This window comes from Homarus americanus, unplaced genomic scaffold (assembly GCF_018991925.1).
Source record: "Homarus americanus isolate GMGI-L3 unplaced genomic scaffold, GMGI_Hamer_2.0 scaffold36970, whole genome shotgun sequence".
NCBI lineage: Eukaryota > Metazoa > Arthropoda > Malacostraca > Decapoda > Nephropidae > Homarus > Homarus americanus.
Window position 1 is genome coordinate 3,406,220 of NW_024740094.1, and position 22,755 is coordinate 3,428,974.

The 22,755-nt window shown below is 38.8% G+C and overlaps 1 protein-coding gene across 2 annotated transcripts in view; it reads right to left on the reverse strand.

The window, feature by feature from the left end:
- LOC121875159 (phospholipid-transporting ATPase ABCA1-like) overlaps nucleotides 1-22,755 on the reverse strand; it is a 157,731-nt gene that overhangs the window by 114,816 nt on the left and 20,160 nt on the right. For both annotated transcript variants that reach the window (XM_042379592.1, XM_042379591.1), the window contains exons 15-19: nucleotides 17,358-17,470; nucleotides 15,093-15,379; nucleotides 9,974-10,203; nucleotides 6,993-7,114; nucleotides 6,007-6,131 (exon numbers count right to left, since the gene is read on the reverse strand). In XM_042379592.1, coding sequence (XP_042235526.1) covers nucleotides 6,007-6,131; nucleotides 6,993-7,114; nucleotides 9,974-10,203; nucleotides 15,093-15,379; nucleotides 17,358-17,470 — 877 coding nt within the window. The remainder of the gene's footprint in view (nucleotides 1-6,006; nucleotides 6,132-6,992; nucleotides 7,115-9,973; nucleotides 10,204-15,092; nucleotides 15,380-17,357; nucleotides 17,471-22,755) is intronic.

Sequence of the window (22,755 nt, forward strand, 5' to 3'; positions counted from 1 at the left end):
ACTCTAAAGATAACAGCGTTTGTAGGGGAGAAATCCACTACAACTTAACTCTATTCTTAATTTTAAGGTCGCTGTCACCAGACCCCCCCACCCCCCCTGGACAGTATGTAGCTCGTTAGGTAGAGGGCAGAGTAAGCTAGGCATTGGGTTGGGTTTTTCATTGACCAAATCGAGTGTGGGAAGAAGGGTAAAACATCAAGCATGACTTAACTAATTTATTCCTTATAAAACATATTGCATCCCGTCACAATACAAAAAGAGTTGGCCTTCATCAGAAGAACAACTATTATGTTCATTACACTTCTCATCAATACACGTCTTACATCAAATAATTACTGTTATCATCTTCATTCTTCATAACAACCAATGACCTCCTTACTTCGGTCATTCCTTCTTACCATAACACCCAACACAACAGACTGCACCACCTGTTAGAGTATAGCATCACATGTTACATTACAGCACCACATGTTATATCATAGCACCACATCTTGGGTACACTCCACACCTACAAGTATGGAAGTCCTCGGTATTCTTAGGTACACATACCAGGTACCTGGTTCACACTCTACCCTTGCTGAGTAGATGGGATACTTCCCAAGTAATCATACCAGTACTGGTTCCACGCTTGGTATTATTAGGTCGCTCCACGTAGCGACCGCGAAACTTCTCAAACACACATTTTATACTGCCAGACTGGGGTCACTAATTCTAAGGGGGAATACTTAACTCTAATCTTAATTTCTAAGGGTCGCTGCCACCAGACCCCCTCTGGACGGCATGTAGCTAATTAGGTAGCGTGCAGAGTGGACTAGGCATTGGGTTAGGTTTTTCATTGACCAGATCGATAAGGGGAAAGAAGGGTGAAACCATAACATGTCTCAATTAATTTTTTCCTTATAAAGCATACTGGTAAAAAACATACAAATGAATTGGCCTCCCTCAGAAGAACAACGAAAATTTTGGTTACCCTGCTCGGCACCAGACGTCTTACATTAATGGCGTGTCATCCACATACTCATTGCATAACAATCTGTGACCTCCTTACCTCGGTCATTCCTTCTCACACTATCCCTTAACACATCAGACTGCTCCACCTGTATGGAATATAGCACAGTCGGTTATCATACAAAATAGCACCATCTTAACACACTTGTTACACTCCACACCTGCAGGTATGGGACTCCTGTAATTTTTAGGTATACATAACAGGCACCTCGTTCGTACACCGTCCTCGGTGGGTAAAGACGAGGGCTGCACCAAGAGACATACCAGTACTATTTCTACGCCTGGTATTATAGGTCGCTCCAAGTGACGACTGCGGAGTTTCTCACGGTCTCCTTATTTGTTACTACTCCTTTTGGGTGGTGTGCTGGGAATCCACAGGTTCACAGTGGATTGTCATAGCTGGGAGTAGTCACCACCTGGTGGGACGCTCACAGGGATAATGGCTGCCGCGCAGCAAGGCACTCCGACCGCATGGGACCTGAGGTGACGTAGAACGGAGGGTACTGAGAAATAATGCCTGACGGGCGGTTATCACACACCCTAACACATTACTATTACACATATACATCAGGCAAAGCTTTAAACTGTAATAACTTCTATATAAGCCTTAATTATAGGGCGGGATGTAGCCCGATAGGACACTGACCTGAGGCGACGGTAGAACGGAGGGTACTGAGGGCAGTGCCCTGCCGCTCGTCACCGCGTAGGCCTACAGCTTCCAATCTTTAATTTTTACTTTTATTTCTTACAGTTCTCACCTGAACACTTTTCGATATATTGTCACTCATGCCTTATAAACACATATTTTAAACCTAAATTACACACTAAGGTAAGGTTGTGATTTGCTAATTCGTGGGTAAATTCAGTTGGTTATAATATCAACGCGGCACACTCGAGGCGGGTACAGGACGCTCCCTCAAACAAAGGCCGAATGTTCATGGCGTGGGTGTATCCACTTCATTTAAAACTGTGATTAGGGATCCTCCTCTCACACATTGCACTATTTGAACACAGACATAAGATTCTCTGATCACTGTACTTGTCGTGGGTATATGTCACGTGAGGATACGAGGTGTATTAAGTTCACACCGACGCATACAAGATATTTCATTTCAAGTATAGTTTCTGGGTCACTTCCAACACTTCACATAGTTCTGATACATTTATCCTTTTTCCAGATCATTGTTCTCATGTATTTTCATATGATATCTGTGGAAGTTATGTTCGCTACACGTTCACAGACGTAAATAGTATGACCTTCAAACCATGATCCACACTTAGTCCTACAGTACACTAGTCCGACTCAACTGGACTTTCCCGGTCATCTTATGGATACCCTGAGTTCTCCTTAATGCTATGAACTCATACATTTAATATTATATAACCGTACCTGGGTCCAACACAACATATGATTCAGTAACCTTGAGTAGGTGAGTTATCCTTCATCAATGTTTCCCGTTTTCTGAGATTCTACAAGCGCGGTGGATTTGAATGTTATGTAGCGTAATATGAATTAAATGGGTTTTTAGGAATGACAATGATGTGCGCAGTACATTTTAATTTCTCCTATCCTCACTGGTGATATGTAGGGTATCCACAGATTCACAGTGGAGGTGCATAATGGCCGTAAGCAGTCACACTACACATGGCGAGTCCCTCACAGTGTGGTAATGGCCGACGCTCTGAACGCGTGGTACCTGTTTTGGTGGGAGACGAGCGTCATTGAGAATAATGCCTGGTGGGCTTTTATAACCACACACTAGTACAACTATTACTTCACTTTATAACATTAGGCAAGGTTTTAAGATGTAAAAAATTGCTAGATAAGTCTTTTTAGGGCTGAATGGAGCACGATGGAGTTCACTGACCTGTTTTGGTGAGAGATGGGACGTCCTTGAGGGTGGCGCCTCGCGTCTCTCACTGAACTTGGCCTACAGTTTCCAACCTTAATTTTCACTTTGATTTTATTCTGGTTCTCACATGTACACCTTCCTATTTATTGTGACCTTATGCCTAATAATTATATATCGTAATCCTAAATTACATACTAAAGTAAGGATCTGGTTTGCCAGTTCCTGGGGAAATTAATTGGGCTATATCATTAACCCAAAGTGTAGCCCGGGGCAGAATGGACGCCATCATAGAACAATGCCTCGCGTCGTATTTTTATGGCGTGGGTATAACCACTTCACTTTAATCTGTATTTAAGGATCCTCCCCTCACACGTTACAATCGTTGAACACAGTCATAAGATTCTCTGATCATTGCATTGTGTTGTGGTTATTTGTCACATGAGATAATGAGGTGTATTAAGCACACACCGAGGCATACAAGATATTTTCTTTGATGTACAGTTTCCGGATCACTTCCAACACTTCACAGAGGTCTGATACATTTATACTTTTTCGAGATCATTGTTTTCTTGTATTTTCATCTGATACCTGCGGTAGCTATGTTCAATAATCGTTCACAGACGTTGTCATGATCGTGATAACGGCTAACCTGAAAACCTTAAGGATTCATATTACGCTCAAACGTCCACAAAACCTTCTGAGTCCCCCAGTGGAAACGTCCCCCGTTTTCTCTGTTGCCCCGTCTTTGTCTTAAGGGAACTTTGAATATAATCCACGGATTTTGTAGCAGACGCTGTATGTTGGGACCTGTTGCCATCCAACCCTTTGTAATCAATTTAATTTTGCTTTTGATAGCTGAGTCAGAACATTGTTAGTGAAGATAATAATAGGGAATGAAACTGAGTTCATAGTCTCAGTTTCAACGTCAGAGTGTACAGTAAATTAATTCATCGGAATAGAAGTAGGTGGGCTCCCTGGTCTGTTTTGAGTGAGGGCCCCGCGGGCATTTCTACCGTTAGTGAGTGCCCGTCCCTTCATCCATACAGGTTCCTAACGCAGCCTAGGCCGTGTCTGTAGCGTGGATGTTGTATCCATTTAAGATGTCTTGTAATGATCGTGATAACGGCTAACCTGAAAACCTTAAGGATTCATATTACGCTCAAACGTCCACAAAACCTTCTGAGTCCTCCAGTGGAAACGTCCCCCGTTTTCTCTGTTTCCCCGTCTTTGTCTTATGGGAACTTTGAATATAATCCACGGATTTAGTAGCAGACGCTGTATGCTGGGACCTGTGGCCATTCAACCCTTTGTAATCAATTTGATTTTGCTTTGATAGCTGAGTCAGTGCATTGTTAGTGAAGATAATAGTAGGGAATGAAACTGAGTTCATAGTCTCAGTTTCAACGTCAGAGTGTACAGTAAATTAATTCATCGGAATAGAAGTAGGTGGACTCCCTGGTCTGTTTTGAGTGAGGGCCCCGCGGGCATTTCTACCGTTAGTGAGTGCCCGTCCCTTCATCCATACAGGTATGCCATTCCACGCTGTGTTGTAATTCGCCCTTCTTTAAGTGATTTGACCCAATTAATAGTTGATTGTGCAAGTGTTACAGTAACGTAGTTGATATGCTCTGAGTGAAGTCATATTTACGTCTTTAACGTCCCCTGAAACGTGATGTTGTTGTCACCGTTAGTGAGTGCCAGTCCCTTCATCCATACAGGTCCCTAACGCAGCCTAGGCCGTGTCTGTAGCGTGGATGTTGTATCCACTATGTCTGGGAAGATGTCCGAGGTCCAGTAGGATCAGTTACCTTCGTGAGACCCGGCCGTCAGACACTTCAGACTACCTATAGCCCCCATAGCTGGCTCGTCTGGCCCTAACGCTCGGTCTGCGAGGTGACCCCGGATCACCACGCCACACACCACTACCAGCCCCCATCATTGGTGGATGAGTGTCTAACTCAGTAGGGCTATTTGTGTGGTGGAATTAATCCACTGGGATCTCCAGAGTTCATCGGAAAGTACTCCATGGTGGCTGGACCCCATGGCTGCTGCTTGAGTATCACCCCTGACGACTGAGTGTTGTAGTGGCAGTTGCCCTGGTCTTTATGGTGCTAAGTGACTATAATAGTTGTGTTATTGAGTAGGTCCACCCAGTAGGGTTGGAAGTGTTATTGAATATGTCCACCCAGTAATGGTGTGAGTATGTTGAGCCTGAGGGCCTAGTACTAGATTTCGTCTGTTGGTACAAATAAATTCTTTCTCCTAATTTCATATTCATGTTTAAATAAATTTTGTATTTGTATAATTGTGTCTATTATTTACCTACAGTATTTACCGTTATTTCTTCCCTATTGCTTGATACTATCATTACATCTACCCACGAGCCTCCTATCGTCACGCTACCAATGGTAATAAGTATGAGAGTACAAGGAATTGTTACTGGCACACAGAGGCCCTCATAAAAGGTGGCAGCTCAGGCCCTCATAAATGGTGGCAGCTCAGGCCCTCATAGGAGCTGGGCATAACCACGACCGCACGCCCTAAACCTACAGAGAGTTGCTTACTGGTACACGGCCCTCATGAAGGGTGGCAGTAGCAGCCCTCATAAATGGTGGCAGCTCAAGCCCTCATACCCAAGAAGAAAATAAATATGTATGAGATGTTGGAAGAGATCATTAAAAAAAAAATGAAGTAATGTACACTGTATACTATGAGATAAAGATGACAGTTTGCCGAGGAAGATGTGAAGAAGATACATGAAGAGAGAGTGTAAGATATAACAAAAATCTCAATACAGAACAGAGGCGAGAATGTGGAATAGTGTAGTTCTCAAGGCATCATAATTCAGTAGTGAAACAAATCTAAATATTGATACCAGATCAATATATAATGAGAATAGCAACAACTGGTGAAGAGGTAAGGTGAGGAAGAGGAAAAACAACACATTATATATATATATATATATATATATATATATATATATATATATATATATATATATATATATATATATATATATATATATATATATATATATATATATATATATATATATATATATATATATATATATATATATATATATATATATATATATATATATATATATCATAGGAACATAACTTCATCTGATGTTAACACTCACCACCACTGGTCTTGCTGACAATGTGTTGATGACATCCTTGAGAGCTTCAGGCATATACTGTGTCAGAGTTTCTGTCAGCTGCCACAGGGCCGGGTAGTCTTGTAGCAGCTCCTGCAGGTCATGTGCTGTGGACCACATTACCAACACACATCAAAACACATGTCTACATCAAAATTCTCAAAATGTCACATTATATCAAACTACTGTGCCATATAATTTGTCACAAAAAATCACAATCCCAAGCATAAAGTGTCTAAGAAACAAACAAAAATTTATTGTCTGAGGTAATACATTTTTTATTCCTTCATATGATTCACAAATAATCATTTAGTTTTAATGTTTTGCTTATTATAACTCAAAGAGATACAATATAATTATCCAGTCTCCTTTTCACTGCTGTAAGAAAACTCATAATAAAGCTTAGACACCAAAATTATATTTTTAACAACATAGATTTTGACCTATAGTAAAAAATCTCCTGAAGCAATAGGGGCTTTCCTATCCACTAGGTCAAGGTAGTTTACAGCATCAAATTCATCAGTACTGTATACAGAAATCAGAGGAGATGGACACACCCATGACATGTACTGTTTTGATATAAACATATTATCTAGTCATGTGGAGATAAAATAACCCCCAGCTGGAGCTTAATACAGTACAGTTATCTACACCAAAAACCACTGAAGAGATGGAGGAGTTAACTGTTCAAGTTTATAAATTAAGGACAGAGAGAGACATATACCTTCTGCTATATGTCTCCCACCAAGGTTGGAGCAGAGGAATAATTACAAGGTTCTCACATAATATTATCATTAACTTTTACCTTCTCTACACACATCTCATTTTGCTTTTCTTAGTACTGCAGACCATTTCAAAACATTTCTTATTCTTAATGAGCTGTCAACTCAACTTTCTCTATTTTCTTAGATAATTTATAAAAATTTACAGTTCAATATAGACTTAGGATTTCCTGTTGAGAGGCTTACCCAATATACTCTTTATGTAAACACGTAGAGTAGATGATGTTATAAAGGTGTTGAGAGACCCCTGGTTAGCCCCCAGCCACCCTAACACCATCTCCACCGCAGGCATTACACTGGTCAAGTTGCTGCAAACATCAAAATACTGTACAAGGTGTAACGTGTTTATGTAAAACATCATTCACTAATAAGTTTATACATGAAAAGTGCATAAAGTTAAGCTGGCAATAAATTCTAATAATGTACCATATAATAAAGGTTCTGTCCCTGAAAAAATTGCCATAAAATAATTTGTCATAAATAAAAGCAGATTTTATTACAGACTCCCATTATAAAAAAAGATCTTAAATTGCTACAAATTGATACTGTACAAAAAAGTTTTTCATGAGAATTTTTGGTGCAGAAAATGATTACAAACCAACACTGAACATAATAAGTAAATAATAAGTAAATAATAATTAATACTGTAATTGATATTCAGTTAATTTGACCAGAGACAAGAAGACTGGAAACAAAGTAAACACTAAGCCAACATCTATAACAATTATATTACCCAAGTAATGCATTGGCTCCCATTATATAATTGAAGATTCTGTGCATGTGTTATGAAAAAAAAATCCCACACTGGACTCCTGATGAATTACTGCAGCATCCTAAATTCACAGTGCTTTGTTTACATGCTGAGAGTGATGCAGTCACAGATGCTTCAGCAATGATTAGGCTGGTGTGCTCTGTACTCTTTGTTCAGTGTGCTCTGTACTTTTTGTTTAATATTGATTTTATTTTGCTTTCGCAATGCCCAGAAAAAACACAGAAGCAATAGAACTGAGTTTAACAGTGCTCAAAGGAAATGCAAAGTGTTACAAAAAACGTGGAAACTTCTGCATAAATTGGAATAAGAACACTAGGACTGTCAATGAGGAACTGAAAATTCCACAGCACTGTGAATTCACCAATAGTTGGCTTCAAACATCTAAGTGGTACCTTACTTCATGCAAACTCAATGAGAAAATTCTGAGGGACGCCATCATCACACACCTGACCGAGTACAGTCTCATCAACGCATCACAACACGGTTTCATGGAAAAGGAAATCCTGCCAGACAAACTTCTCACTTTCCTTGAAGCGGTAACAGGCTACATTGAGCAAGGCTTATCAATGGATGTGTTGTACAGTCAATAAAAAAAGATTTTACCATTTTGTTGTCTATAACAAAATGAAACATCCTGTGAAAACTGTAAATATATACCTGTGGTTACCGGCGTCAGAGGATTGCTATCGCTCATTTCCTAATCCACCGACCTTGGGGTGGTCAATAGTTTTTTTATTGATTGTACGTACATGGATTTCTCCAAGGTATTCGACAAAATCCCACATGCACAACAAGCCTCTAAGATCCAGGCACATCCAGACATATTGGTCATGTTTGACAAATTGGATGGACATTAACAAGGCCTCAGAGAAGTTCAAACTACTTTTAATGGTATTCTTGACGATGTAGCATGGTTAAAGGACATAAGGATAAAAGCTAGGACTGAATCCTGGATGACTAGTGAGATACTGGAATCAATCAGACATAGACATCAACTCGTCCATAAGTTTAAAAGAAACAAATACTGTATGATGACGAGTCACCCAAAGAATTTTATTGGCTAAGAAACAAAGTACAGTACAGGGAGAGGTAAAGAAAGTGAAAGAAGAATACTTAAACAATAAGAATGAGAAAAATGAAAATAACCCCCAAAAGCTCTGGCAGCAACCAAAAGCCTTTGGGGACAGCAACAAACCAAAAGAACGTTCCAACGTCATGTTAAACATCAATGATGAGCTCTGTCACGACACATCTGAAGTTGTAAGCCACCTTCATTCCTTTTGTACAACAGTTGCCTCATTTCTAGTTGAAAAACTGCTGATAGCCTCAAACAAAACAATTACAGTTTGGGATCAGAAGCTTTTTAATCCCACTACAGAAAGAGAGGTATTACTCTAGATAATACTGAAATCCACGTGGTGACAGAGGACTTTGTTCTTAAGGAGTCAAGATAAATTGGACCCCTACAAGAGTGCAGGTATTGATAGCATCCCAGCCAGTGGGTTTGGTCTTGGCTATGTATTTATCATTCAAATACCTGTAGTTCACTTTAATAACTATAATATTCAGGGTGGTATTCATATTATTTCTCAATGAGTCAGGCCAATGGATAGATACCCCATATTTCCTCCCTCATCCTGTTGTAATCACCATTGTAATATTTGAACCTTGGCCAGCTTTCTTCATGAACTACATAACAGTTAAATCTGAAGGACAACATCATGTGATGGTTAGTGTCAACATGAGCTAAATGATACATGTTGGCCACCATAACCTCCATGTTAGTTATGATGAGATCCAGTGGTTTTGGTGTTCCTTTAGTGTACGTATTTAATTTTCCACATAATATATGAGAGTAAATCAAGAGAATTTAGACAATCATGCAAATGGCTTGTTGACAAGTCTACTTGTCTTTATGAGTTTGAGGAGTAAGGTATATGGTGAATTTAGGAAAAATTATGATACATTGAAAGGATATTTGTAGAGTTAATAATAATGTGAATGTTAAAAAATAATTATTAAAAAATAATAGAATAAGTTAGTAAAATAAGTAAGAATAGGTACAAGTAGTAAAAAAGAAATATTTTAGCATATTTTTGCTTTTACTCCAGGGTCTTCATTCATAAATTAAAGCACGAGACCCATTTTTTTTTATATTCTGAATACTGTATTGGTATATTGAAGCTTCATAAATCAGGGACTACTTGTACATTAAAAAAATTAATTAGTATTTTCCATCCTAGTTTAATCTTTAAATATCCAATTCAATCCAGAAATCACATGACATATTGTAATAGAAATGCAAATGTTAATGCTGTATAATAATTTTGAACTCTTAGCAGTATTCTCCTTTAACTAATGTACTGAAAAAGTAAACAACTATTTAGTAATGTACCTCCCTTCTCCTCTTTCAGCAATCCTCCTCATTAGAATATCCCAGTTATCCTGCAGCAGATATGATGGCAGCACCGGTGAGAAGGAAACGTAGGAGGGGGAGGAGGTAGCATCGGAGACACGATTCTCCTCTAAAATATTAACACCTCGGAGAAGTGTAACGACCTTGGCAACCACCGTCCTCGATGTGTTGTACAGCTTGAAAGTTGATGGTTGCCAAGTGTTGTTGTTCTGTAAGTGTAAAATCATTGCCATAACAACAGTGCCGAGAAAGATACGACACAATGGATTTTCTGTTTATACAGTATTCAATTTTGTACTCTGAGGAAAAATGAATGAGAACATTGGCCATTAAGTGATGACCTCTTGTTCTAAAATCAATAATGTCTGTGACAGGTTGTGCAGATTATGAGGAACATTTCTTTGCACAGTATATTGGGAAAATGACCTTTGAAATTTACTTGCCCTTTTTTTTTTGCTTGCCCTGACAAATTTTTGGAGGAAATTTGCTTACCTGGATTATTTTTTGGCAAAAGTTAAATAAACATCGCAAAACATCAAATTTACTGAGTGTATCAACTTGTGTCCATTTATAAATAGTGTCAATGCCAGTAACCCTTGTCCTGTGATGTCAAAACATTGCCTCAACTCATACCTACAGGATGTGTGGGGCGGCACAGGTGATATCTGTGATCGTCTACCCTAACTATAATCTGGTGTCAGTGGCGATAACATTTGTCATGGGAGGTCATAACCCTTATCACCATGTCTACAGCCTCTCAGTTTAGTGGTTCCTTTGAAATGTTGACAACTTGACACTGACTGACTAGAGGTTCTTGAGGTGGGTTGACAACTTCATAGAGATAATTAACTGCACCTGACATAGGTCACTAATCCTGGTACACTAATAACTAGCGGCCTGTTGAAAGACCTCCCTAGTTAAACATGTACGGCGAGATGGGGTCACACAGCCCCTGACAATTTCCCATCTAGGTATTTTCCTCTCAAAATGTTACCTTGTCCACCGGGCAAGTGCCGGACATGGATGTGAAAAATCACTTGCCCGGCCTCTAGTCCGGGTGTCAGGATTTACTGCATCAGCGATACCATTTCGCTCAATGGTTTGGGAAGGAGAGTGAGGAATTGTGATGACCCAAGTTTAGGGTGGCAAGATCAGGAGGAAGCAGACATGAAAGAGCAGTGGTGGAGGGAGAAAGCAGTTGTTCCAAGTCCTCTACACATACCTCTACCTACCTCCAACCTGCCCTGCCTGGTACTTCTCCTCTCCCACTGCAGGTGTGTACAGAGTAACTTGCATACATACCAGTTGAGACTGAACATTTGTATAGACTTGAGTATACCCTGTACTATGTTATGTATACTTGTGACTTGAGTCAGGGTTTCATGATTATTGTAGGGTTAGCTCATATAAGGTACAGGTACTCCTCGACTTACGACCACCCGGACATACGACCACCTCAGTCGTACCAAAAAAATTTCAAATTAGGTACGTATTTTCCAGTACCGAAACGTTTCCATCCCATACAAGAGCGTGGCGTGGGCTGGGCCGCCTCGTGGTGTACAGCATCCACACCATAGCGCGCTCAGTTGGTCTTTGACCGTCGTTGTTGTCGGTAGTGATCACTCTGTGTACTAACAATATTTTAAATATTTTCGGTTCTAATTCCCTTTAAAATGACTGGCAAGCGTAAAAGTGAGAGTTCTGGTGGTGCTCAGAAGAAAAAAATGGCAGAGGCATTTGCTACTATTAATAAGGGGATGCAAATGTCTGACGAAATGGATCAAAATGTTGAGCGTTTTGCAAAAATTGATAGAATGCTCCAAGATGCACTTGCTTGCTACAGGGATATTTACAATGAAAAGAAAAGGCAAACTGTGCAGTCTAAATTGGACATATATTTTAAGGAGTTCCCCACTGCTGTCTCCTCATGCTCCACCACTGCTGCATCTTCACTCCCTAAAGATGATCCAATACCTTCAACAAGCAAGTATGTTAGCCTGTCTGAAGAAAGCGACATTGATGACCCACCCAGCCCTGTCTCCTCCTCTGCTTCATCCAATGTATGTACCGGTAGTCTCCATTGTTTAATTAAAAAATTATTGGGGCCCCGTGTGCATTCAGCTGACTACATTAAAGGTAAGTGCACAGTAACACTTTATTCATTTTTCATTATTGATTACTTATACTGTACAGTGGTCCCTCGGTTAACGAACGCCTCGGTTAACGAAATTTCGGTTAACGAGTTACCTTCCATAAGAATCTTCAATTCGGTTAACGAAAAAAAATTTGATTTGCGAAATCCTTATGAAAATCACATTTTGTTTTGAACATCAGCTGATAAGCTGAGGAGGTACTCAGCCAATTCAGTGATCTCTTCTATGTTTACATTCAAACTAATCACTATCTTATAAGAATTCCAGCAATGCAAATTAAATTCACCCCAGTCACTTCTATTACATTTTATAAGCAAAAAACAAAAACTCAATCTAAAAGAAAAAAATAAACTAACAATTAAATACTTCACACCACAGGCGCCAACTGTCAAACATGTCACTGTCACCCCTCCCTCCCTACCCCCCACCTTCCTGAGAAACGTTTGGGGAAAGAGACTAGGTTTACAGGTTTAAAAATAAATAATACCTCAGACTAAAGTTAGGATAAAATAATTTGCATTGCTGAAATCCTTGCAAGACAGGGAATATTTTGAATATAAACTTCATATATTTTGCACAAAAGATAAAATTTTTGCTCTCCCTAATAAAATTCTTAAATTAGATCTAAAATTTGTATGTCTAATGCAAATTTTAGCTTGTTTATTTTCAAATTAATCACTATCTTATAAGAATTCCAGCAATGTAAATTATATTCTGGCTTTCTGCGAGCTGGAACCAATTACCCAATATCCCATTGAAACAATGGTTTCGGTTAACGAACGACCTTCTGGAACGAATTGTGTTCGTTAACCGAGGGACCGCTGTATTGTATTTCATTTTAGATTTTCTATGTATTATTTTTTTCATTTTCAACTTACTACCAATTCGACATACGACCTGGATTTGGGTCCCTAACCCCATTGTAAGTCGGAGACTGCCTGTCTTCATATTTTGCTATTTAAAATATTAAATTTTTTCAATTTTCTTTATTGTTAATCATATACTAAAGACTTATTGTATTAGATTACAAGTTACTTTGCCACAATTAACTTGAAACTACCATTACCAAAAATAGTCATTTACTGCACTGTATATCTTATAAGAACTCTCAATTCATGATCTTTGTTTTAGAAATTCACTGATCTTGTACGAACAGAGTTCCTATCAATCCTAACCGTGACACAGGGCTCTGCTAATTTGCACAACCTCGTGTGTGATGAATGCAGTCACTAACACTAACTCACAGCAGTAAATAATTATACAGTATTACCCCGCTTTACACGGTTTCACTTTCCGCGATTTCTCATTTACGCGGTACCTTGCCAGAACCAGACTTTCACTTTCCGCGGTGCATCTACTCATATACGCGGTGAAGTATAATTCATTTTATTTTTTTTTATTTAGCTCATAAAATTCATACAAATTACCCAGCCAGAATATAATTTTTTGCTGGAATTCTTACAATATGATGATCATTTTGAATATAAACATCATGGATTTTGCATTAGACATACAAATTTTAGATCTAAAGTAATAATTTGGTTTACACAAAGCAAATATTTTATCTTTTGTGCAAAATATATGAAGTTTATATTCAAAATATTGCCTGACATGCAAGGAATCCAGAAATGTCAATTATATTATCCTAACTTTAGTCTGAGGTATCATTTATTACTAAACGTTAAAATCTAGAGTTTTCACCCACACATTTATCTGGTAGGGAGGGAAGGTGGGGGGTGGAGGGAGGGTTGGGACTGACCGACCCAGCTGGCATGAGTGTGAGGAGTGGGGGAGGCAAGGTGAGGTACTTTGATTGACAGATAGCGTCGTGAAGAATATTTTTTTTTTATTAACTGATGATATTTGTTTTAGCTCATAAAATTCATACAAATTACTCGACCAGAATATAATTTACATTGCTGGAATTCTTACAATATGATGATCATTTTGAATATAAACATCATGGATTTTGCATTAGACATACAAATTTTAGATCTAATGTAATAATTTGGTTTACACAAAGCAAATATTTTATCTTTTGTGCAAAATATATCAGAAGTTTACATTCAAAATATTCCCTGACCTGCAAGGAATCCAGAAATGTCAATTATATTATCCTAACTTTAGTCTGAGGTATTATTTATTACTAAACGTTAAAATCCAGAGTTTTCACCCACACATTAATCAGAGAGGTAGGAGCTAGTAGGTCGTAAGTCGAGGAGTAGCTGTATTTACATAATGTAATAATATAATCAAACTGACACAAATACAATACTACTCTGGTTTATTATATGCTTCCCTTGGACACATGTTTATGATGGTATCCACTTTATATAATTATCCATTTTATGGCAGCCTGTTGGTCCTACATTTTTTCGGTGACATAATCTACTGTGCATATAACTGAGGTGTGCCATACATGTAGCTAAGATCTTGCATTAACCTAGGGATATTTTTAAAAAACAATCAAGTTAGTGAAAAGTTGAGTTGTAATAACTACTTAAATGCTCATGTTAAAGTTATTGAAATTAGAAAGCTTATAATCTTAACTTTAAATACTGTATTCTATTGCTATCTTCCCATGAGCACTATCCTGAGCAAGGTGATCCATGTATAATTTTTTGACAACTTCAATATATTATGGTATCCTTAATTTTTGATGTTCTAAGTGACAGAAGCCATGTTGTTGGTACAGTGGTTATGCATATGCCTCTCACTACTGTGTCCCAGGTTCAATCCATGGCCCAGGCTGCATGTCAGAAGGATGTTATCCAATGTGACACTACCAAACATTGCAGGTCTTCTCCAGGTACTTCATATTCCTCCTGTACTAACACTGGACAATGAAGGTCATAAAGACGAGACCAACCTCCCTTATGACCAATAAGCTGATAAGTGGTGGTAAAAGCAAAATGAACAATTCACATTTAGTCATAAAAACTCACCAAGTCATTCATCAGCTGCTCATACTGGAGCCAAGTGTTGAAGCTTCCTGGAGTAATGTGTGAAAGAACATCACACACCTCACCCACAGACTCCTGGAACTGATTACTGCCTTCTACTGGTTCCACAAGACTGGAGGCAGATGAACAAAACTCCTGGAGAGTCTGATTAAAGAGCATCGGGTTGAGGAAGATGTTGTGGTGAAGGCCATCCAGAAGGTCAATCCAAGAAGAGTTGAGGACATTATGGAGGTTAATGATGGAAGGTGGTATACTGTCCATCAGGTGATCTGTGGGCAACATTACATTGTACATATCAAACATAACAGCCTTTATCTTTTATTGAAGAGCTTGTGCTGAATATAGTTATCACACAAATATAACTATTTTCCTATAGTAACAAGCAACTACCTAAACCTAATTTTATAGATTCAGTGTCCAGGAACTTCCTAAAGGTATCACTGTCACTATTAATAGATATTGTAGGCACACAATAAATCTGGTCTGATCATTCCACAAAGAAGTTGATTATAGAAAATCACATTAAAATTATTATTTTCCTGCTACAGCTACAGAAACTATGAATCACAACCTCTTGAGTAAGACAAGACTAATATGGTTTGATTTTATTCTCTTTCATATGAAATTAAGCAAGATGACACAATAGAATTCTTAATTAGATACGTTCTGAACAGTATATGATTTTCCATCATTTTGACACTGTACATATATGGTGCAAGAAGATAAGGAAATATTTTTTAAATACCATTTCTTGTTTTTAGTGACACATTTGGCTTCAGAATGAATAATGTTACCTTGTTTTTACTGTCATGCTGACAAACCTTTCTCAAGTTTTACATATTTTATTGTTAAATGTTTTACTTTCTGTTGTCTAATTTTCTTTTCAAGAAATTTTAAATACATACAGTAGAGTACTGCACACTTGGTTAAAACTACCATACACGTGGGGTCCGATGATTTTCCAACTGAACATTCCCGTTGTCTCACTAGGGTTGGTAGGCCTGAATGTGACTGGAGAATGTCAGTATATCTAGATAAGTTAAACTGTATGTTATATTAAATGTTCCACACACCGTGGACTACAGTAACCATGGAAGTGGACGAGTTGCCATATAGGAATGCATTATATGTTTGGCAGAATTAGTAGATATAGTAACGGTATAAGATTATTTTGCAACAGAATTTTGAATCAGTATTTGTATTGCTACTTCACTTTGGGCTAATACCACATTAGGTCATTCTTTATTTGTATTGGAAAATATACCATACTGTTCCGAAACATCTGAATAGTTCCACAGTTTGGCACAGCGTCATAACGGAACCCGGCCCAAAGACGTTTTACCATACGGTCGATAATTCCTGAAAGTCTAGTACTGGGTTTCGTTTCAGAGTGCCGATCACTTGTTTCGAGCACGTGTAGCCGAACCCATACAAGCGCAGGGCTTACCAATGCGAGGAATGCCTCAGGGGCCTTTTTGAAACACTTCATTTGTAGTGTCAGTTTGTTTCGCGCAGGAATTGTAACGGTGGTTTTTTGACCGAGTGTACATAAACATTATGGGATATCTCAGGCTGGGATATAAGAAAAATTCAAATAAAGGCAATACAGTCATCCTGGATAACTGACAATTTAAGGAGAACAATTCTGAAGTCTAATCACACAATGAGAAGGTTACACCATCTGCAGTTAATGAAGACAGACATGATCCTGGAGTAAAAGAAAAAATTTCTCCATATTTTAAGCTTCAGAAAATTATTTGTTTTATCAACATATACCATGAGAACAAACGACAGACCATGACATAAGAGAACATTACAGGATATATTACAGTACAATTATGTATGTTATATTGCGGCAACCTGTGGTGTAATGGGTTTGATCCCCAGGCAGGGTGAAACTATGGGCAACTTTTCACACCATTTGCCTCTGTCTACCCAGCTGTAATTGGGGACCTGGATGTTAATTGATTTTCGGATCGTGTTCCGGCGTAATGGTTAGCCAGTGCAGTTGGCGAGTTGTCCGGTCTTCTCGGATTATTCCTTGACACTGGGTCATGCAACTTGTTAACTTAGGGTGTGGTTGTTGTGTTGGCGACAGCTTCTACACTTTAAACAAATTCACACCTAGGTGGCCCTAGGGCCGGCCATCCTCGTTACATGAGGAGCAACCATTATACAGTATTATATAATATGTTATGTTATGCTATGCTATGTTATGTTATGGATGTGAAGAAGGATATGCCCTACCTGGTGTGTGTGGCAGTCTATCGTTGACCCAGGACACCACTGTATAACACTTCCTCAACAGCAGCTGTAACTCCTCACTCTGACCAACAGCAGCGTCGGCCACCACCCACGGCCTGGAACACAACACAAAACTTCCTCAAGTCGGGTCTCACCAAAAAGTTCATTAATAAAGAAAAGTTAGACCTTCATGATTACCTTCACTGACAACACATTATGATTAAATAAACAATGGAAACATTCAATTTTCCTACAAAACTATAAATCAATGTTTTATAAGACTATTTCTTGTAAAGATTTAAAATATTTCTGAACAAATTACTGGAGCAGTATCTCCGTTAGCCTGAATCCCTCCTAACTAGATCTCTCCAATAGCTGGAATTGAAATTTTCTGAAAAATTCCGGGTTTGGGAACAATTTTCCGAGGGGCACATTTTCTGGAAAATTCTAGAAAAAAATTTCTGGGTACTCATAAAATTCTGGAGGTGGGGGGATCTTTCTTTTCTGGGTTTGAGAGATGAAAATCAGGTGCATTTACTGGAAATTCCGAGAGATTTTTTCCAGTAGGCGGAAAATTACGGGGATGGGGGATTTTTTTCCAGGTTCGAAAGATGATGTAATGTGCAATTTCCAGAACTTCCGAGAATTTTTCCCGGTGCCCGAAAATTCCAAGGAAGGGATTTTTTTTCCAGACTTGAGAGTCGTCTCATTACCCTGATATCTCTCATTCCCGGTGCTCTGAACCAATTGTTCTGGCCATTGGAAATATCACTGTTTACACATCTATTTCTGTAAGGAGTTGTGAAGTTCACTGTAGGAGCACAATAGAGCAAGCTTAACTGGAAATATGGCTGTAAATGAACCATTGAACTCGTGAGGGTAAAGATGAATAAAAAGACCTGGATACAGAGGTCTAATGTCTCCACTAAGTGAATTAAAATTAATTATCAACAGGGGAAACTGCAGCCAAGAACATAAGGAAGAACCTTGATACTGAAACAGTTTACTTTGCCAGAAAAATACAGATACTGTACCAGGTGAATAATAATAACAATACTGACATGGCTGAGCCTACTGAGAGCCTGAGCTCTCTTAGTGGCACCTACATAACAAACTTATATACGAAAATTTGATCAGATAAATGGTACATATTGCATCACAACTAAACTTGTTAAAAATGGACAAAATACATAAGATGAGCATCACTGTTTTATTCTAAAAATTTTTACCTTGGGGACACTGAGCCTGGTGAGTATAATGGTAGTTACAGACCAACAACTACTGTATATACATTTGTTAAGGATCTGCCTATATTTACCTAAGTCACAAGTTATAACTCCATAATAATCAGGTAAAATAATATGCTGAATAATTACATGAACCAATTCACAACGTGATTATTGACTGTGTTGAACCCTTGCCTACGACCAGAAGTGGAAATCAGTACTTGCTCACTACAGTATAATGTGTGCAATTACCTGTTATCCCGAGGCCATACCTCTTAGACGGATAACTTCAAAACTTATGATAAAAGCCTTGGTTAATTTTTTATCCAATATGGAATTCATAAATATGTGCAATCAGATCAAGGTAGTAATTTTACACCAGGATTGTTTAGGCAAGTAATGCAACAGATAAGGATCAAACAGAATTTGGCTACGGCATACCATCCGGAATCTCTGGGAGTACTAGAACGTTTTCACCAAACTCTGAAAAATATGTTAACAAAATATTGTATTGAGCAGAGAGGTAATTGGGATGAAGGTATTCCTTATGAGTTGTTTGGAGTTAGAAGTAGTTATTAAGAGACACTAGGATTTTCCCCTTTTCAACTGATTTTTGGTAATGAGGTTAGAGGAAGTTTGGAAAGAATCTTCGATAAGCACTGCAGACCATCGACTAACATGACCTCAATATATGAACAAATTTAAAGAACGATTAAGTAAAGCTTTGAGAAGTTGCTGAAGGACATCTTGATCAATCTCAAACAAAAATGAAAAAGTTGCATGATATCAACACAATAATTAGAGAATTTAAGCCTGGTAACAATGTATTAGCTTTTCTACCAATGTATCAGAGTCACCTTAAGGTTAAGTTTTGTTGTCCCTACCATGTGAAGAAAAACTCAGGTGAGGTGAACTATGTGATTGAAACTCCAGGAAGGCGAAAGAAGGAAAGATTAGTACATGTTAACCCTTTGAAGCCATATTACATAAGAGATGATAATCCTGTATGTAACTTAATATTGCCTGATACCTTACCAGAAGTAGAAGAGCATCAGGATTTCTCTATTGATACTGGAGTGCCCCTGACAAAGTCTATAATGTTACTTGACATAACCACTAAATTATCCCACCTCCCATAGGAGCAGATGAAGGATGTATATCATTTATTGGAGGAGTTCTTGCAGCTCTTCAATGACGTACCGCATCCCTGTACATTGGTGGAACATGACGTGGTGCTGACAACAACGCTCGACCCATTAAGCAAACACCCTACCGAGTTAACCCAAGAAAACGTTTGTCTTCAAAAGGAAGTGGAGTGGCTTAGTGGAACCTAGTATGAGTGAGTGGGCTTTCCCATGTATACTGGTATCGAAACCTGATGGTAGTCTTCGGTTGTGTACTGATGCAAGGTAAATGACATTATTAAAGGTGATTATTTCCCTTTATTAAGGATAGAGGATATAATAGACAATGTTGGAGGGCAAAATATGTAACCAAGTGAGAGCTAAAGATATTTCGGCCTTCATAAGTCCTAGTGGGTTTTATCAATATAATGTTACACCATTTGGTATGAAAAATGCCCCAGCCACCTTTCAGCGTCTCATGAATATTGTTACTACAGGGTTGGAAGGAGATGATACATATCTGGATGATTTAGTGGTATAAGGTGACACTTGGGACCAACACCTGTCTAGATTGTGAGCACTTTTCCAGAGGCTGGTGGAGGCAAGACTAACAGTATATCTGGTGAAGAGAGAGTTTGGCCATGTGAATATCACCTACTTGGGACATGTGAGTGGACAGGGACAGGTTTCCCCGGTAGCTGCGAAGATGGAAGCAATCCAGAGTTTTCCCGCCCCAACTAATCAGAAGGATGTTATGAGGTTTCTTGGTATGGCAGGTTTTTACAGAGGATTTTGTCCTAATTTTTCATAAGTTGCAGCTACCCTGACAGACCTGGTTAGTCCCAAGAAGCCCTTCCACTGGTCACCTGAGTGCCAGGCTGCCTTCAACTGTATCTGCAGTCTCCTGTTCTCTACTCCAGTACTACAAGCTCCTGACTTCATTTACCCTTTCAACATCCAAGTGGATACTAGTGATGTGGGAGCAGGAGCTGATCTTCTACAGTTAGGAAAGGACATGGTACTACACCCAATGCCACATGTTTATAAAGTTCAAGCAACACCCAAAAAATTATAGCACCATAGAGCAAGAAGCACTTGCATTAATCCTGGCACTTGAAAAATTCAATGTCTATCCAACTTGCTCGAACCAACCAGTGACAGTATTTAGTGACCACAACCCACTTCAGTTTGTGAATAAAATGAAGAACAAAAACCAATAGATTAAGGAGATGGGACTTAACACTTCAGCCATAGAGTTTAGTAATTAAGCACATTAATGGGAAAAGACAATTTGTTTGCAGATGTTTTATCCCGAGTAGACACCTGAGATGGTTCTGGTTTCAATAAAAGCATTTTTGTTTCCCTCATATGCTTTCTTTTAGGGGGGAAGTGTTACGACAGTCACTATCTATTGGTCAAGTAAAAAGGTGGTGAGGACTCCCAAGAGTGGGCACACTGGACAGTCTTGATGCTTCAACTCATTCATTCGAGGGTTGTATGGTTGCCAGCTGTGGGTCTCACCTTCTCCACATTGTTATTGTATTGTGTGAACTGTCTTCACTTATGTTATAAGTCTTCCTGCTCCAGTCAGGTTAAGTACTGTATACAGCATTGTAATTGATTTAATTGTAGGTTTAACAGTGTTGTTTTGACAACGGGTAAATTCTTGAATTGAACAAACTTCCTATTTAGTTATTTTGTCATTATGTTTCTTGTAGGCAGCTACCAAACAGGGAGGTACTACCGCCTGGGAATATATTGGAAGCATAATGTATTGTCTAATGGTAGACCCTGCTGCCATATGGCATCACGAAAATTGTGACCAAGTCCCAGGTTGCTGATCTGACTTTCTGCCTCATTTACACACAATTGCAGGGTCTCAATTGTTTCTCTTACTATTGACAACACAACATACATATATTGTTTCTCACTCTTGATCTTTTTTCCATTTTTGTATTTCTTTATGGTTTATTATTATTATTATTATTATTATTATTATTATTATTATTATTATTATTATTATTATTATTATTGCAGTGTTGTTATTATTATTATTGTTATCATAATCATTTAAAACAAAATAATTTTTTTTATTTTTTATTTAAAATTTACTTATCTGAATTACTATTATTGTTATTATTATTATTATTGTTATTATTATTGTTTTATCCTCTTCACTTTTTATTACATTTTCGACCCCCCAGGCATTAAGAACCAAGCGGACTGTGAAGAGCTGCAGAAGGACCTCTGTGGGCTCCAGGAATGGTCAAAGAAATGGCTGCCGAGATTCAAAGTCATGAAGTGTAAGAGGATGCACCTGGGGCATACCAATGGTAAGAAGGCGTATCATATGTCCCAACGGGATGAAGAAACTGCACTAGTTGAGACAATGTGAGAAGAACCTAGGTGTGTATGTTGACAATGAGCTGAAGTTCTTGGGCCACTGTGAGAAGAAGGTAAATCAGGCAAATAAATTATTGGGTCTTATAAGAAGGTCGTTCAGATATCTAGACGGTCCGTCCCTCGTAACGATCTTCAGGAGTGAAGTGCTTCCCCATCTGGAGTACTGTCACCCCATCTGGTCCCCGAGATATGCTAGGGACTGTCAGTTGGTTGAAAATGTTCAAAGGAGGGCCACCAGACTGGTGCCTGCACTTCGGCACCTCAGCTACCCTGAGAGATTGGAGCGCCTGAACTTGCGTAGCTTATATTACAGACGGTCAAGGGGGGACCTAGTTGAGGTGTATAAGCATCTCAGGGGGCACTACTCAGTTGAGTGTCCTTACTTGGAGCTGGCGGACGCTCGCCCCACAAGGGGTCACAGCTCAAGATTGAAGAAGCCGCAAGTCCAGAAAACTGTGAGGGCAAACTTTTTCGGAGTGAGAGTTGTGAACTCTTGGAACAACTACCAGAGAGTGTTGTGACGGCACCGAGTGTGAGCTCTTTCAAGACAAGACTTGACCAACACTGGAGCGGGTTCAGGTACATTCAGGAGCCGGTGCATGCCCAGTATTTGCCAACAGTGCGTGACAGAGATGTGACCGATCGCCC